General features: G+C 35.1%; 1 protein-coding gene across 3 annotated transcripts in view; it reads right to left on the bottom strand.

Moving 5' to 3' along the window:
• Positions 1-11,077: 11,077 nt before the first annotated feature.
• The window catches only part of LOC126499761 (cadherin-10), a 107,284-nt gene continuing 99,944 nt past the window's right edge, over positions 11,078-18,417 (bottom strand). For 2 of the 3 annotated variants that reach the window (XM_050139100.1, XM_050139098.1), the window contains 3 exons: positions 17,524-17,632; positions 14,332-14,583; positions 11,078-11,568 (listed from right to left, as the gene is read on the bottom strand). In XM_050139100.1, coding sequence (XP_049995057.1) covers positions 11,078-11,568; positions 14,332-14,583; positions 17,524-17,632 — 852 coding nt within the window. The remainder of the gene's footprint in view (positions 11,569-14,331; positions 14,584-17,523; positions 17,633-18,417) is intronic. The other variant, XM_050139099.1, reaches the window with a different exon arrangement.

The raw sequence follows: 18,417 nt of genomic DNA, 5'->3' as shown, positions 1-18,417 counted from the left end.
TCAACCCTCCCTAGTTCAGTTTTTCATTGTTTGGTCTTCTTGAAGCCTTGGAAACCATCATCTCATTGATATGAGTTGCTGGTTCATTTTTTTCAACCTAGGAGTGAATAAGTTTGAGACTGAGCCTGTCATATTTCCACTCTTGAACATATTTCATCTTTAAATAATTCTCATACTTTCAGCGATCTCTTTACTTCCTGGTCATGATCCTCCAATCTGGCATCAAAGCACGGTCTTCTCATCAATAATCATCTTCCCTAAAGAATTAATTTAATTTTAGATTTAATTTTCACAGATAAGATAGGATTAAAAGCCTAGTGTGTAGAGACAGATGGCAGCCTAATGCGTAAATCCAGCTCTACTTGTTATTACAATTATGATATATGGAAAGTCACTTAAACTTTTAATATTTCCATTTACTCATATAAAATCCAAACAAATATTACTTTATCGTCTTACAGTCCTTTGTTTCTGACACGTGTATTACATATTCTAAGAAAGAAATGATTAGAGAGAGAGAGAGAGAGAGAGAGAGAGAGAGAGAGAAAGGGAGAAAGAGAAAAAAGGGAGAGAGAGAGAGAGAGAGAGAGAGAGAGAGAGAGAGAGAGAGAGAGAGAGAGNAGAGAGAGAGAGAGAGAGAGAGAGAGAGAGAGAGAGAGAGAGAGAGAGAGAGAGAGAGAGGAGACTGGGAGAACTCTGGGCTAGAGGAATAAGCTGAAATTATACTTAATTTTTGGGCATGTGTAAATTCAAATGAAATTAAATTTTTATTAGGAAGCCTTAATGAGCAATGCCCTCATCTGGCAATGGAACATATCAAAGCCAAGACAACTAGTATTGGAATCACTGAATTATATAAAATTGCATTTGGTAAAGTGAACTCAAGCAGACAAGAAATGTGCAGTTGTGTTTTAGAAAACACAGTGTGATTGCACACTAGCATGAATTTATGCTATGTGGATATGTTATTTTCACTGGGAACCTGGAAAGTTTCAAAACCTTAAATAATTTCAGAAGGCTTGTTTTATTTGACATAAAATGAATGAGAAAATGTGTATTAAAGGCCATGTTTTTCCTACATACAGTTTTAAAATGCAATGACCAAATACACATGGAACAAACCCATATAATCCTACAGTAGTACTTTTTGCTCATAATAAAGATTTTGCTTTGTGAAGATGTAGCATCATGATAGGAAACACAACAGAAATACCCCTTTGCCTAGACACACCCTAAAAGTAGTAAGAACTCAGTGTAGAGAGACAAATCTATCACTATTTGAGAATATTAGTTATAACATCGCTTAAGTAAATAAAACACATGACAAACTGCTCATCATTCCCCATAATCCAAAACTTAAGTTCAGTGTATTGATTTGATTATAGTATAATAACTTTATGTTAAAAATTAATTTTTCAGTATTGAATTTGATCGTTTTTATATCTTAATTATAAAACTGCCTTGTGTATCATAGTCCTTCTATTTTTCATACCAAATAATAAGCTAATAGTTGGAAAAAATACTATTACATCTGTCTTTAATTCTTTTCTCCCAATAACAACAAACACATGAGTCTTATTTTGAACTATTGATGATCTAAGGTGTACACTAGCAAATTTATACTTGATTTTGGTGTTAGTTCCTTTAATGAAATAAATTAATAAAAATCATTTTATTTTGCTTGTGTGTGTGTGTGTTTGGTGTATTTGTGTGTGTACAAATATATGGGAAGATCTTTATACCTATCTGTCATCAAGCAGAAGCCAGAGGATAAAGTTGAATGTATTTCTAAATCCCACTTCACCATTTTTTCTTGAGACAAGGTCTGTCACTGAAACTTGACCGCTTGGCTAGTAATGACCCAGGAGTCTTTTTTCATTGTCAATAAAAACATTTTCTTGCCCATATTTTTCTTGTTGATGCAATTGTTTCTAATTCATTAAACACCAAGGGTTTTCACAAATGTGTCTAATAAGATGTTTTAAATTCTAAATGCGAGATAAGCTAAAATATAACAGAAAAAAACTACACTGTTCTAAGTGTATTCTTAAATGTTTATTTATTAATATTAATTCTGATGAAAAATAGATAGTGATGACCAAAATTCTTACAAATTGGGATAATATTAATATACTATAAACAGCGGTGATGTACAAGGATAACATATTACCATTTTAAATAAAAAGTCATCATTCAAATTAACATTATAGAGAATAAGCTGTTCATTGTTGTTACTACCATAAGAGGTGAAGTTTGACATTTAAAATTTCTCCCCAGTAGTAATTGTTTGTCTAGGAGCTTCAGAGCAAGACCTAAGTCTACTTGGATTCCACTTTTAGTTGGTAGTAGTTGGACTTTATCTAATTTCACTTAACTCTTTTCAAGAAAGTAAGCATAATAATAGTATTTATCATATTGAGTCATTGTAGCAATTACCTGTGCCATTTTATAAAAGTCAATGCAAATTCTGGAATAGAGAATGCAAATCAATTTCAGCTATTATAAACATTGCTGCAACCACTACCATCACCACCACCTCAATCACCATCCATATATATCTTCAACTACCTCTACCACCATGACCACCATCACCATCCCTATATATCTTCCATTACCTCCACCACCATCACCACCACCTCCACCATTATATATTTGTCCTCCACCCTATACATCCTCAACTTCCTACACCACCACCATCACCACCACCACCATCACCACCATCACCACCACCTCCATCACCATCCCTATATATCTTCCTCTATATCACCACCATCATCTTCCCTATATATCCTCAACTACCTACACCACTACTACCACCATCACCACCACCTCCATCATCATCCCTATATATCCTCAACTACCTCTACCACTACCATCTCCTCCACCATCCCTTTATATCCTCAACTACCTCCAGTATAAATGAGTCAACATTTTATGTGCGGGTTTCTTAAGCACACATATTGGTTCTGCTACCTGACAGTGAGATTTACTCTGTTACTAAAACTATGCAATATATTTTAAATTATTTGGAGTGTACCCTTTGCGTTTGTCTTCATTTTTTTATTCTAATAGAATATGAAGGAATATAAATTGAACTCTATTCTCTATTATAAATATACAGAGTTATAAAATAAGTTTACCTTTAAATATTTGAGGACATCCTGTTTCCTATTTTAAACACCTTACAATTTAATTTAATTTTCTCTATTTCTATATTAAAAATAAAAATTTAAAAAGTGTATCAAATTTTTGTTTCCTTCCAACCAATCCTGTGTTCCCATCATTTTTGGTAAAATGATGTAAGAAAATTTCGATATATAGCTGGCATAATTGTGCTTAGTTGCTGTCAAGAATTCCTAGGCAGAGACTGTCATCTTTAAAGGTTGCTGTGACATTTCTAGAATATGCTTTTTCAAATATGAATGAAACATGTTGCCTTTTTGGTTGAGGGTGGGGAAGGTATGGAACCTGACATTTTCCATGCTGCCGAATTTAGAAAACAAAGTATTGGAATGCCAAGATTAATCAGTCACCCAACGAGTATTTATATAAAGCTATTTAGATGCCCAACGTGCAATGGGGACTAGTGTTTTATCAGGTTTAAGTGTTTAAGCAAGTAGAAGGATAAATTCAGAGTTTCTTTTATCTAAATTACATAGACCTGTCAGCATATTGTAGTGTTCATGCATTGGGATCACAAATGCACCTGAAACCTTGGGGTGCTCACACAACCACAAATGCAGCCAAACTTAAAATTTATAACCCTCTTTAAAAAAAAGAAATTTGAAATTTAATTATGTATTTAGATGAAGATTTTACACAGTAATTTCATAAATCTAAAGGCCTATTCTGAAAACGAAAGGAAAAAAATACATTAAAATACCAGCAGAAATAATCACTGAATTTGTCTAGCTTTTTATTTAACACAAACCTGGTCATGTTAATGCAGTCTTTTAGAAGACATCACTTTTCGGGAAAATGATGTAAGAAAATTTCAATAGATTAGTAGTGAGAGCAACGAAAAAGTGGAACTGTAAGAGTTAGGCAGGGTACACGCTGAGATGAAAACTCAACTTCAAGCTTTTTGACTGTAAAAAGAGAGGCAAAACCCATGCTAAGACTCTCAGGGCTGCTTCTAAATATTTCACAACGTGTAGGAGGCTTGCTCAGATAAATTTGGGGATGAAGTTGCTGTGTTACCTTCCTGTGGAGTTGTAAATGTCACGTTCCCAACTCAGGATAACTTCACAACTGGAAAAAGAATTCGCAAATAGTCTAGCAGGCTTCCATTATGCGCTTTCTCAGCTTTCAATCCTCTCTCATTAAAATAAAGAATGTCCATTTTGTTAATTTGCATCTGTTCTAAAGTAGATGCATTTACAACAGGAATGCAAACTTGTATCTGGAAAAGATCGATTTCTATTTTTCACTATTTTGGTTTATTAATCATAGTTGTGAAAAGTGACTTTACCCCTTTTCTATTAATAGCTTGTTCAGCATGGAGGTAAGCATTATATGCATATTTTTAAATAATTAATGAGTTTTGCAGCAGAGTCTCCTGAAAATTAAGATGCATATGATAAAAACAAATTCATTGAAACAAGTACAATAGTGCTGATATTTACATATTTATATGTGGCTTTTATGACTTAAAATAGACAGATGTTAAAATATATTATTTAAACTTATTTATTATAAAAATCAACAGTGTCTGTATGGCTCCTAGCACGTTCATTCACCACTAGGTATTTTGCAATTTCTTTATCTCCGTTTTGTTTTGGAATTATAAATCAAGCTGGTCCCTAAAGTACATGGCTACATATCTTTGGAGGTTCTCCTTGAATGCCAATAGCTCAGTGAATCTTGGTGATATTAGCAAGTGAAACTTGTACCAAGTACTCTATAAGATACAAATATATGCAAATATTATGGTTTAAAGAAAACAAAAAAATATGTATGTGGAGATTACCTCAAAATTAAACTTTGGCCTATTAGAGGGGAGCTTTCATTGAAGTCTATCTTCCTTTCATTCATTTCAACATTCCTATTCTTCACAATCTTCCTCCCACTTTCCCTAATCACCTGCTTCACTACACAGTCTTTCCACAGTATTAGACTAAGTTCCCTCTCATGACACAGACTCCAATTCGCCAGAACTCACTGTAAATTGATAACTGTCTTCAGATGCTACCTTTTAATTTAGTCGTGTTTCCTTTAATATGATCCTTGGTAGCTTGCATAGATCTTAAAAACTTTTTCAATATTGTTTCATAGAAAACAATTAGACATGTGTGCCCCTGTAAAATGATTGTGCATTACTTTATTTCAGAGGCAACAATTCAGAGGTTTGATTGCCTGTTAAAACTACTGTACATTCCTCTTTTTCCATTTCCCAGTTTTGAAGACTGAAACTAAGGCTTTGTACATGCTAGGCAAGGACACTGCCACTGTGCTACACTTTTATAATTTTGTATTTTTAATTTTCTATTTTTGCCCCTTTTGAGACAAGGTTGCCAGACTGACTTTGAACTCACTTCTGAAGACTAATACAGCTTTGGTCTTGTGATGTGTCTGCCCCAGTAGCTGGGATTGAAGGTCTGTAGAATTGTATAATATTAGAACGATGTCCAAAATGGTTGCCAGCAAATGAAGGGATCATGAATGCACCTCCTTTAAGACTGAATAGTCACTGTGGAAATAGAGATTTCATACAAACTTTTAATATGTTATAAGCATTCTAAATGATTACCTTTTAGGTAAAATAATATTTATTTTAATTCTTCCAACAAATGTTTATTGAGCATCAGTACAAGCATAGAGTTGTATACACTGGGAGAAAGTGATAAAATCCATGCTCGTGTAAACATATTCTGATTAAAGGAGAAAGAAAATAACCATAGGGGTAAAGTCATTGAAATATAAAAGAATATGTAGGCATATAAAAAAGCAAGTGAATACAATCAATCTTAGTCATGACCACAGCATTACCAGTTCCATGATGTAGAAATAATAGAGTAGACCTCAATTTAGCTAATTGATCAAAATTTAAACAGAGTAAGAAGTAGTAGCCGGTGTAAACACATGGTGGAGGAAAGGGATGAAAAATCAAGTGGTAAGGTTTGTTTGTAAAAGGTAAGAACAGATGAAGGACTGCGGAGAGACTGTCATATTACAAATCTTGTCTTCTACTCTGATGAAAATCAGAAATCATTCCTGAGTTTAGGAAAAGAAAACACTGGCATAGAAAACCCTCTGAGAAGCATTCTGCTGACCTTGCTAACTGGATAGGTAGATAAAATGAAAGGGCAATGTTAGGAAGATAATTAACTACTTGCAGTAATTGTGAAAAGAGTTGTCTCGGACAAGAGAATGGAAATATTGAGATGTAGAACTCTGTATAAAGTCAAAGGATCAGAGGTGCTATTTGCAGTTACATGCACGGTCACACTAGATAGGACACATTTAGAGAGGTACAATTTTGAAATATAGGGTGTTTTTTTTTTGCCATTTTTGCGCTGAAAGAGGTAAAGAAAATAAAACCAAAATTGGATGGATAGGGAGTTGGGAATGATCTGGGAAGAATTGGGTGAGAAAAAAGACAACATGATTAAAATATATTATGTGACAATTTTTTCATTAAAACAAGGAAAAAAAGATAAAAGACCATAAAGGACTCTAAGAACTTGGAGGCATCATCTCGTTAGAGGTCAGTGCTGCACCAGCGGTGGGGCAGATATTAGGTGCAACAGACTCATATGTTTGATTGAAAATGCATGGCTATTTTCTTGACATGTCATCTATAAGATCCTCTTATTAAGAAGCAGCCTTCCGTAAGATTCCCAGAGAAACTCAGATATGAATTGTGAGATAGCAGGCATTCAAATAAAAATAAAAGTTCTTTTGGTAATGAGGAAGAAAACATAAACTTAACTATTTTTAAATGAGGATCAACAGCTTTGGGTTGAGGGGATTATTAATACTAAGTAGAAATTTAGAATTAATCTTAAGATAAAAAAGGTTTTAGGGAAGATTTTAAAAACAGGGATATATATATATATATATATATATATATATATATCCTTCTAACTTTAGAAAGATCAGTGATGTACTAGATTAGACAAGTGGGTAGTGAATAGTGTATTTGAAGAGGCAGAGAGCTTTTGAGGCAATTACCTTAGTAGCTGTCATAGAGGAAATTATGAGGTCAGCTGTAAGAAAAGTACATGCTTATAAGGCAGAATATAGTTACTCCGCTCATGGTGCTTTCCTTGGAGATCTTAAAGTGCTGGGTAATTTAATGCAGTGATTAAAGATAAAGTGATTTGCGTGTGTGACAGAAAAAGTGATAGAATGATCCTTAATAGGGATGGGTAAGCCAATTGGAAGAATGGTGGCAGACACTGGGCAGAACAATGGCAGAATTAAGTAAGACCCAATTCTGTTTTGGACAAATCTGTTTTACAATAAAGTAATTTTATAAAGGTGAAGAATATGTGAACGACTACCTCAAACTAGGCAGGTATGTGTATTGAAAGCCAAACAGAAGCCAAACATAGACAACCGTTCTTTAATTAACCAAATATGTCATATTTTCATTAGTAGTTTTCCTCTGTATTTATCTTATATACTTTTTTGTTGTATTTAGCACATGTATGTATCATTTGTTGTATATGATTTTGAGAAGGACCTATATTTATTTCACCTTTTCAGCATCCTTTGAAAATCAATAACTTTATTTCATTTAATTCTTCAAACAAACGAGATGTAACTATTAATTCACAACTAGTGAAAGAGTTGAGATTGTGGACATTCCCTATTTTTGCTTTTGTCATGAAGATACAAGAACTCATAGTTATTACGGAAAGTGACTCAGCTACCTGTGTATGCTTACATTATTTAATGTAACATTATTTAATGGACAAATTATACATGAAAACATACGTGAGTTTTTCTGTCTACTCATGAACTCTAAAATATATGATATTCTTGGATGTTTTATGAAATCATTTTATCATAGTCTTAGTTATTATCACACATAATGTATAAATAAAGCATATCTAGAAACTTACATTGATATATTGATATATTAAGATATATGTTTTAATATTAGTATCTTCTTTTTAAAAAATTCTAGACATTAAATCAGCATGGTATATGTGGATTAACCTATTAGCGCATGTCCACCCAATATTTTTGAAGTTATATAATTTGGATGTATGTGTGTCCATACATATGTGTTTGTGTGTGTGTGTATGTGAGGAGAGAGAAAGAGACAGAGAATAATTTCAATCTCAGACCATAAATTTGTAAATACATAATTTGATACTTTGCTGCAAGAAAAATTTATATATACTTAGCATTTCTAATGCTCCAAAATTTAGAAGTCAATTCAAAATGTCTAATTATATAATCATGGAAAAAAGAGAACAGAATGATTCTGTTCCTTGAAAAGTAATCATAAGATCTAGGTAGTTTCTCATAACCTCAGTGGTTTTAATAACACCACAGTTTTCCCCATCTTTTAACCTTATAAGAAAAAGAAAAACACAGCTATAAATAGAAGAATTATATATAATTTATTACATCTCTGGGTGTCAGAACATTCCTTGTATTTTTATAATAGATGCTCAATAAACAATTTATACTAAAGTTAAGTATGTATGAAAAAATTTAAAACCTACATTGTTTCAGTCACATCCATAATATTTCGAGAAACAGTAGCCCCATCGACACAGAACACTAATGTTGGAATAAACTACGTACTGGCCATTCCATTGGGCAAGCACAATACCAGAAGATGACTGAGAGACTGGAAATAGGTTTTCTTAACATATGTTTTAAATTCATGGCTACCAAGAAATGACTTTAACATACCATCTTCATTAACAACAATATTGGCAGTTTGCTACTGATCAATTTCTCCACAATTGGCAAATAAACCTGCCCGTCAGTCGTACTGAAGCTCATTTCTGAAGCTAGTTTGGGTTATGCTCGAGATCACTGCCACCAATCTTGGTTTTTAAAATAATGGATGACTAAGAAAATGCCAGCATAATTTAGTGTCTCTTGACATTTCTGAATGAAGATAAACATCTTCACATAAGAACTGCATTATAGTCAAAAGAATCACATTACTGATGTCTAAGATTCACACAAGGACCCTACCTGTGTGGGATAGTTAAAATTAATTCCAACAGAAATTTTATTTTAAATTATGACCAATTTGAAACATTCAATGGCCTTTGTTTTTCTTTTCTTTAGCCAATTTATTCTTCTATTAATGACAGTTCTCTCCAGGAAATAGTATTTTATTTATTTCAATTCAGCACAAAGGGGAAAAGTTCTTTCTTAAACTTAGTCTCTCTTGGAAGCCAATGTATGATATACATTAGTGGTTTCTGTCAAATTAAGTGTTACTATCCATCCTGATGTGTCCTTAACACCACTTGGTTGTGATTTTAATTGGGCCTCATGGGTTGTCTCTCTTTCATAATCAGACTATTAGACAAACTGAAGCATCAGTGGGTAGAGTGGTGTGGGCCCTTTCAGCCTGGAAATTAGAAAAAAAAAAAAAACACCATCCAAAAACACTGAAATAATTAGTTCTGCATCAAGGATATATCAACGTAGAACACAGACCTACTCAAGTCATATAGCATTTTTACTAATTAGCACATGAATCTTTGGTATTGTTTTCAATGTACTCAGCAGGGACGGTGACTTCTGTATCTACTAATAAATTATTCTATTTGCAAAGAAATCATGGCCGAGGAGTTGAACAACAAGTAATAACATTTTTCTCACGGCCAGGATTCTCAGTAACATTTTGTGATCGACTACCAGCACTTTAAAGTTTGTTTTTCAACTTGTGCTTTTACTTTCTATCAAGTCATTCTTCTTACACAAAAAGACTTTGTTACAATAATGTGTGATGCATCTCCTAAAAGCTGACAGAGTTGTGAACCCGCATCTTAATGGAATATTCAGTGTTATTACTGTCATTACTAGGCATTTTCAAAGACACCATGGGAGGTAAGTATAATTCCACTCAATGATTATTCCAGCCTGAGAGCTGCCTGAACTCGTATCACCTATAAACCTCAACAGACAAATGTCATCCAAAAATTAGAAAATGTCTTATTCTTTCAGATACTATGTTAGTAAATATGGAAAAGAGGAAAATGCTGTACTCCCGGTGTATTTAGCACAGAAACCAAGAATGGCAATAATTTAAATTCGAGTGTGATTGACTCTGCAACTCTGGGGTTAGAGCACCATTCTTGTAAATTTTTCAAACAGTAATTTATAAGTGGTTTATAATTGGCAGCTGATTTTAGTGTGAAAATTTCCCCATATCACAGTGCAATGATTTACTGCAGAAAAGCAATGCTTACCTGGGATATCAGTTTGGTCAAGGCTTTCAACATTGCTTAAAATGTGTTTTTCTTCCTGGGCATTTAATTCGATTTGGTAACAAGATTTTTAATTTATGGAGAGAGAAATTTGCTCCTAGGGAAAAGATAAGCTAGAGACAAAGTAGTTGTAAAAACTGGTTTATTTTTTTAAAAATAAATACAAAAATATAAATATAAAACATTAGCAGATAGAATTTGATGAAATGAAATTGCACAAATGCTTGTATACCAGGCTGCATATCACACCTACGACACCACATGTACATTGCTTTTAACTTAATGTACAGAACAGGATATATCTTAAATGTTTTCTTTGCCTTTTCAAAGCTTCATTTGCAAGGGCAAGACATGTATCTAACAGAAGCGGCTTGTTCATGAGGTTGCTTAAGGGAGAGCTATCCTGATCAGGTTTCCTTTATTTACTATGATGGACAACATTGAATTTCCATAGCTTTGGCTCTTGGAAGTGATTAAATAAAATGTCGTATATATTCCATGAGACATTCTACAGGAAAGAATTAATATAATTAATGAACAAATTAAGAAATAAGTGGAAAACTTGTGCTGAGTGGCAGGAAAAAATTCTCCTGAATATCAAAGATTGTGAAGTGGAGACAGTTATCCGCAAAGTTACTTTCTTTGAGCAGAGCTCAGGTGCCAGGCTAAGCGTCTTTGTCGCTCTCGCCACCACCATACATTTCTGCTAGTTTATTAAACCGAGGTCCCCATTCTCGGAGGTAATCGTAGTTTTGGTCTCCTTCAGTGGTACCTGATTCTAATGAGCTCAGAGATTCAGCGATGGAGTCGTTTCCTTCATAGGCATAGGTGGCCAGTGAGTCGTAGGGAGGCGCGGTGGGGTCCAGGTCATGCTCTTTGAGCCGCTCGTTAATGAAATCCCGGACGTCCGTGTTATCGGGGGCTGTAGGAGTCCTCCGTGGTATAAATAACGTTTCAGGAATAATATCACGCCGGAGCTTTTTCTCCTCGATAGCTGCAGGATTCCTCAAGGTACCAATATCAAAGGCCTGGGTGTCCTCCTCTCCACCACCTTCATCGTTATAGCTCACAATGTTGTCTCTGATATCCTCTTTAGATAAGATCAGAGGCTCGGTCTTCCGCTGCCTCTTCAGGGCTGCAAAGAGGACTACTATAACTTAAACAAAGACAAGAAGATGCGTTAGAACTTAATTCCCATACTGCTAATCCAGAACTCAAGCGCTACACAGGTGGGAAGGTGTTTATATTCTTGCATGAGAGGCCAGAGTTTGGGGTTATTTTTGTACTTTTGTTCAGAAGCTGAGAAGGGCTTAGCTGGGGTGGCTAGTATGGCGTTTCTGATTCCCTTTTAAAGCACTGTAGACTAATCCCTATCTCCAATGACTACCTTTTACTTACTTTTCTGAGAACTAAAGTATATTCCTGACAGAATGGAAAATATCAATATTTTGCTTTAAATACTAAACTTACATGAAGGGACTATCTTTCATGTCCTGTAAGAAAATTCCCTACAAAACTGTTAAATTGGCTGAATTCAGAATAAAGAGTAAACTCATATCACACTGAATTAACTCTAAACCACAGCTGTGATCTTCCGAGAGTCAACGTGCACAGGGAGAGACTCACATCACAAAAATTACAGTCACATACTTGTAGGAGAAAGTTAATGCAAATGCCACTCATGGAATTGGCGTTCTCCTATGTACTATCCTTAAACATTTTATTATTGATCACTTAAGACATTTGGAGAAACAGATGTGAATTCATTCAGGTGGAAAAGATCAAGGGAAAAATAATTCCCTAAATATCTCTACTTAGAAATGTATTTATTTTTTAAAGTGATCAACTTTTGTAAAAATATTTATTAATTAATTTATTTAGTATAAAATATTTTGGCTGTGTGTATGTCTGCAGGCCAAAAGAGGGCACCAGACCTCATTACATGGAGGTTGTGAGCCACCATGTGGTTGCCGGGAACTGAACTCAGGACCTTTGGAAGAGCAGGCAATGCTCTTAAGCACTGAGCCATCTCTCCAGCCCTCGAAAATGTATTTAAATCCCTATTTACTCAAAATATACTTTGTTTCCTATTAATTATATTCATTAACATTAAATGCCCTGATTGTTTTTCTTATGTTTATAATTTGTGCCATTGAGAAGCGCTTACCTTATTTTTCTTAGTTCACAAAGTCTCTCACACACAACCTTGTGTAAGGTAAAGGTTTTCAACCCTAAGTTGACAATACACAGCTTCTGATACAGAATATAGTAGAAACCGTAAGACTGACTATGTCCAGACTCATTTCCCTGAAATGCAGCTACTGTGTCTATCCTTAAGGTCAATAGGGAAACGGGAATGCAATGGAGAGTAAATAAATTATTTTCTTCTTGAGATCAGCTAAAATCATTATACTCAAGGCCGTAAAATCAACTAGTATTGTGACCAGTTAAATCAGTAAAGGGTTTTTGAGCAGATTCGAGTAAAAATGATAGCTGTGAAGCCCTCCTTGCAGTCATTAGGAGAAAAAATGATGAACACAATCCGCACATTCTACAGACAACGGGGCAATGCACTCTGGTTGCTCTGCCTTCAAACATGTTGACAAACACTTCTAGCACCATTCTGAGTGAAGATACTAAATTTCAACAGTTTTGACAATGTTGTCTCTTTTTGCTGTTGTTTGTTTATTAAAAAATAAATCAAGAAAAAAACTTTGTGGCAAAGTGTTCGGTACACTGTTTGATAAACAATAGATTATTGTTAAAACATTGCTATTACAATTTTTATTAGATTTTTAAATTGATTTTTTTGAGCTCTACATTTTCTCTGCTCCCCTCCCTGCCTCTCTCCTCCCCTTCAACCCTCTCTCAATGTCGCCATGCTCTAAATTTACTCAGGAGATCTTGTCTTTTTCTACTATTCATGTAGATTAGATCTATGTATGTCTCTCTTAGGGTCCTCATTATTGTCTGGGTTCTCTGGGATTGTGATTTGTGGGCTGGTTTTCTTTACTTTTATGTTTAAAAACCACTTATGAGTGAGTACAGTCTGCCCCAGCCATACAGCTGTCAACCACATTCAGAGTGATTGGTTTGGAGTAAGGGGAGCACCCATCCATTGCTGGTGCTATTAACAATTCTTTTTTTTTTTCCTTTTTATTGAAACTAATTATTTTCATACACTATAGTCTGATTATGTTTCCTTATCCAGATCTTTGCCTACTACCTACACACATAAATCCATAGTTCTTTTTTTCTCTTATTAGAAAACAGACATCATCATCATCATCGTAATAATAAATAATAAAACATAAGAGAAAAAAGCAAAGAGAGAGAGAGAGATACACAACGACTCAGAGACACATAAATTCACACACAGAGGGATCCAAAATCAGAAACCATAATATAAAGTAAAAGGTCTGTAAGGTAAAAAGGAAAAATGCTCTCACAAATCCTTGAGATCAAAAACCCTAAAAATTCCCATTGAGTTCTTTATGTGTTGGCCACTACTAGGCTGGGGCCTGCTCTTTAAGTGTGGTGGTTTTTATCCACAGGGAGACTCTTTTGGAGAAAATAATTATTCCTTGTCAGCACTTATCAGCTGGAGAGAGCCTTCAGGTTAGCAGCTGGGGGCCTGAGTTACCATATTGCTTTTATTTTATTTTCGGTGTGCATTTTTATTAATATTTGAACAATTCCCATAAATAATAGCCCTGCTACTTCTATTACCCCAAAGACTCCTTTAAACATTACTTATTCTGACCAGATAAAATATTTCTTTGTTATTACTGTTTCCCAGTTAATTTGTGTGGCCTTTAACCTTGAGAGGTGGTGTGTTCTGATGGTAACCCTTCCTATTCGATAACAGACTGAATTAGTCATCCTGGAAGACCATCTCTTTTCCTCTAACACTTCTTACCCAGCAGAATTATGATGCAGAGGAGAATGGCTATCAAGGCACCGGTGCTGAGGCCAGCAGGCAGGAGCAGGGCTTCCGCACTGCAGGACTGCATGTTGCCTTGGCTGTCGCAGGCGCACACTCGGATGGTCAGGGTGCCAGTGCTGCTCTGAATTGGGTAATCATTGTCAGATATCACCACAGGCAATAGATAGGTGCTTATTTCGTGTCGGTTGAAGCCGTTTTTTCTGGTTAAAATTCTGGCAGTATTATCTAAAATAAATCACAGAAGTATTACAAATAATTTGAATCAATCAATGTTGTGAATGATAGCTTTAAATAATCATCAGTTTATTTAAACTATGAATATTTCTATTCAATATGCATAATTGAATTCAAACTAAACCACGTATACTAGAAAATACAGAGAATCTAGTATCATGTATTACCATTTATTTATCCACTTATTTTGAGCTCTTATAGTCACTCAGTTTGAAAATGGTAAACATAAAAATTCATTTATGATGTCTGTACAAATGATAAATATTCTGGAGGTTTGCAAAATGTCTTTATCAAGAATAATAATCCATATAAATTTTTAAATTTATACATGTCTGAATATGTATTTTATATGACAAAATGTGCTTCAATCAAATAATTAAAAGAAAATGATACAATGTAATGTAAGCACATAAAAAATAAAGTTACCAAGATCCATTAAGATTTAAATATATAATTAAAGGTTAGCAAATATTGAATATTTCTATACACTGCTTCTATAAATAAAAATGTTCCTCCATTGGTGGCTGGAGTGCAAACTTGACCAGCAACTTTGGAAATCAGTATGGTGATTTTTCAGAAAATTAGGAAACAATTTACTTCAAACCCTACCAATACTGCTCTTGGACATATACCCAAAGGATGATAAATTATACCACAAGGACATATGTTCAACTATGTTCATAGCAGCATTATATGTAATAGCCAGAACCTGGAAACAACCTAGATGCCCCTCAACCAAGGAATGGAAAAAAAAGTGGTACATTTACACAATGAAGTACCCACTCAACGGTCAAAACAAAACAAAACAAAAAAAGACATCTTTAAGTTTGCAGGCAAACAGATTGATCTAGAAAACAATATCCTGAGGGAGGTAAACCAGATCCAGAAGGACAAATATAGTATGTACTCACTTATAAGTGGCTTTTACACATAAAACAAAGAAAAACCAGCCTAGGAACCCCTCTAGAGCCAAGCCCCTTGCCAACCATAGGCTGGTTTTTTCTTTGTTTTATGTGTAAAAGCCACTTATGTCCCCAGCTAGGTCCTTGAGCAGTAGAGAAGAAGGTGCCTGAACTGGCCTTGTCCTGTAGTCAGACTGATGACTATCTTGAATATCACCATAGAAACTTTGCCCAGCAACAGATGGAGACAGAGACAGAGACCCACATGGGAGCACTGGACTGAGCTCCCAAGGTCCAGTTGAAGAGCACAAGGAGGGAGAATATGAGCAAGGATGCCAGGACCGCGAGGGGCTCGTCCACCCACGGAGACAGTGTGACTGATCTAATAGGAGCTCACCAAAGCCGGCAGGACTGGGACTGAATGATCATGTAATCAAACCAGACTCTCTGTATGTGGCTGACAATGGAAGCTGACTGAGAAGACAATGATAATGGCACTGGGATTTATTTCTACTGCATGTACTGGCTTTTTGGGATCCTAGTCTGTTTGGATGCAAACCTTCCTAAGCCTGGATGGAGAGGGCCTTGGACATCCCACAGGGCAGGGTATCCTGCCTTCCCTTAGGCCTGGAAGGGGAGGGGAGAGGGGGAGTGAGGGAGCAGGAGGGAAATAAGTTAATTTTAAAAGGATTGGTACATTAAATAAATTTTTAAGAGGAACATGTGGATATTTAAGGGGAAACCTTCACAAAATGTATCCTTTAATTTCTATATAATTACAATTCTTTTGAACTTTCACCCAATAACAGAAAACAATGTCATATCTAAAATTAGATAAAATATTCCATCAAATTATGCAGAATACAACTCAGTGAGCTCTTCGGGTTGATATTTGTATAAGTTTATTTCTCGCATTGAGTAATTTATATAGGTTCAACAATTCTTTCTACATAACGAAATCATAATCTATGTCAAAATTTAACGAAGATGAGTCTTAAGTGGTCTCTCTGGGGCCTCTGTAAGCAGGACTATGACAGAACCAATCCTGATCTAAATCACTTTTTAACAACTAGTGCTCAGTTTCACAGAAAAATAATCAAAATTAAATAAACCCAGAATCAGGCATTGTCAGTTTGGTACTGAGGATTCAATTTAGACAGGCAGCAATCTGAAGTCTATGTGTAGATTGCCAGGTTCAGCAAACTGAAATTACGCTGAGGGGTGTTTACCCGAAATTCAAACTCAGCTTCAACATTCTGTATGTCAACTGCCAACTCTACGTTACTCTTTTCTAATCCAATTATTAGATGTGTCTAGAGTGACAGAAAACATGGACATTGCAAATCCCAAGATTTAGTGAAAACAAAAGTCTGAAATGGATAACTTCTCTTGACTCATTTATGTGAACATTCTACTGGATGAAATTTCTTGGTGAGTAGCTAGAGTGACGTAAAATGATCCAATGCCTTAAGCATTCTTATGGCACATAAAAACCATCTACAGGAAAATACAGCCAATTGGTCTTGCTAACACTTACCAGACACCATGAAGGAAGTATTGTATATTTGCTAGTGTGGTTACCAGATTCATTTGAAATATATCTGCAGCCACAGTAAGACAACTATATCTTTTTTGTGCCTACCTGGCTCCAATAAATCTGCCGCCATTCTGTTGCATCAAACTTTGTGTAATGCATGCACAGAATCTTTCTTTCCTACAGCTGTTCACACATTATCATGTTTACAATATTAACTAATTATCTGGAGCCCTTCTAATAATTTCAACATTAACTCTTCCTCTGAACACTCATAGATTGATAATGTATTGTATTATTCTAAATTTAAGAGAGTAAGTAACCTCAAAAAAATACTATAGGAATACATTACTAAATACGGAGTGAACAGATTTTTAAGCTTACATCATTAAGTTGATATGAAGCATAAATAAATGGATTGTTATGTTGCAATAATTACTTTGGGGGAAATTCCAATTTATGTCATATTAGATAAGAAAAGAGTTCAAAAATGACCTTCATTATCCTGTACTGTGAAATTAGGATTAACAGCAGCCAAACTGAAGAAAAACTTCTGACCACCTAAGGGATCATCTTTGTCAACCGCACTTATGGTCTGGATCAGCTGTAGAAAAGAGAAAATTAGAGCCATCACACTCCTGTGGGTAAAACAGGAACCATATACGTCATTTAGAAACATTCTACAAATAGCATTATACAGACTAAGCAGGTTATATTTAAATGCGTCTGTGCACTCACATGCGTGCACCCCCCCCACACACAGGGGCAGTGATAATGTACATAAAATACCATGAACTTTTGAAAGAAGAAATGTGAAAGCATGGAAGGAAGAAGGGGTGGGGAAAGATGCGATTATATTACAATAGCAAAAATAGAAGCTACAACAAAACTTGTAAAAGTAAATTGGTTTTGATCCTCATGCACAAATATTTTAGTAAACATAACTTTTAGTAATTGCTTTGCTTTTGTGAACACTTGACTTGTCTTTCAAAATGTCACGTGACATTCTTTGAGGTTTTCAAACAAATGTAGGGAAATACTTGCTGTAACTGGGTTATTTGACATGAATTAAAGCAATGATCTAGAAGATTTCATCCAATTTGGAAACTTAATGTGGGGTAGGGTTTTTTTTTTTGCCTTGCTGAAATATTAAATATGAAAATATTGAAATGAAGCTGGAATTTTAGGGTTGGGTGTTGTGTCTGAAAACTAATCCCAGTACTAAGAATCCAGAGAAAGGTGGATCTCTGTGAGCTCAAGGTCAGTGTGACCTACAAAGAGAGTTCTAGGACAATAGGGCCTGCCTCAAAAACTGCTCTTCATTCTCTAGAGGGAGGGGGAATGGAGTGGGGTGGAGGGGAAAAGGGGGAGGGGAATGACAGAAGGGGG

This window comes from Alexandromys fortis, unplaced genomic scaffold (assembly GCF_014885135.2).
Source record: "Alexandromys fortis isolate MF-2015 unplaced genomic scaffold, M_Fortis_MF-2015_v1.1 scaffold_37, whole genome shotgun sequence".
NCBI classification, from domain to species: Eukaryota; Metazoa; Chordata; class Mammalia; order Rodentia; family Cricetidae; genus Alexandromys; species Alexandromys fortis.
This window is presented reverse-complemented; position numbering and strand designations above follow the sequence as displayed.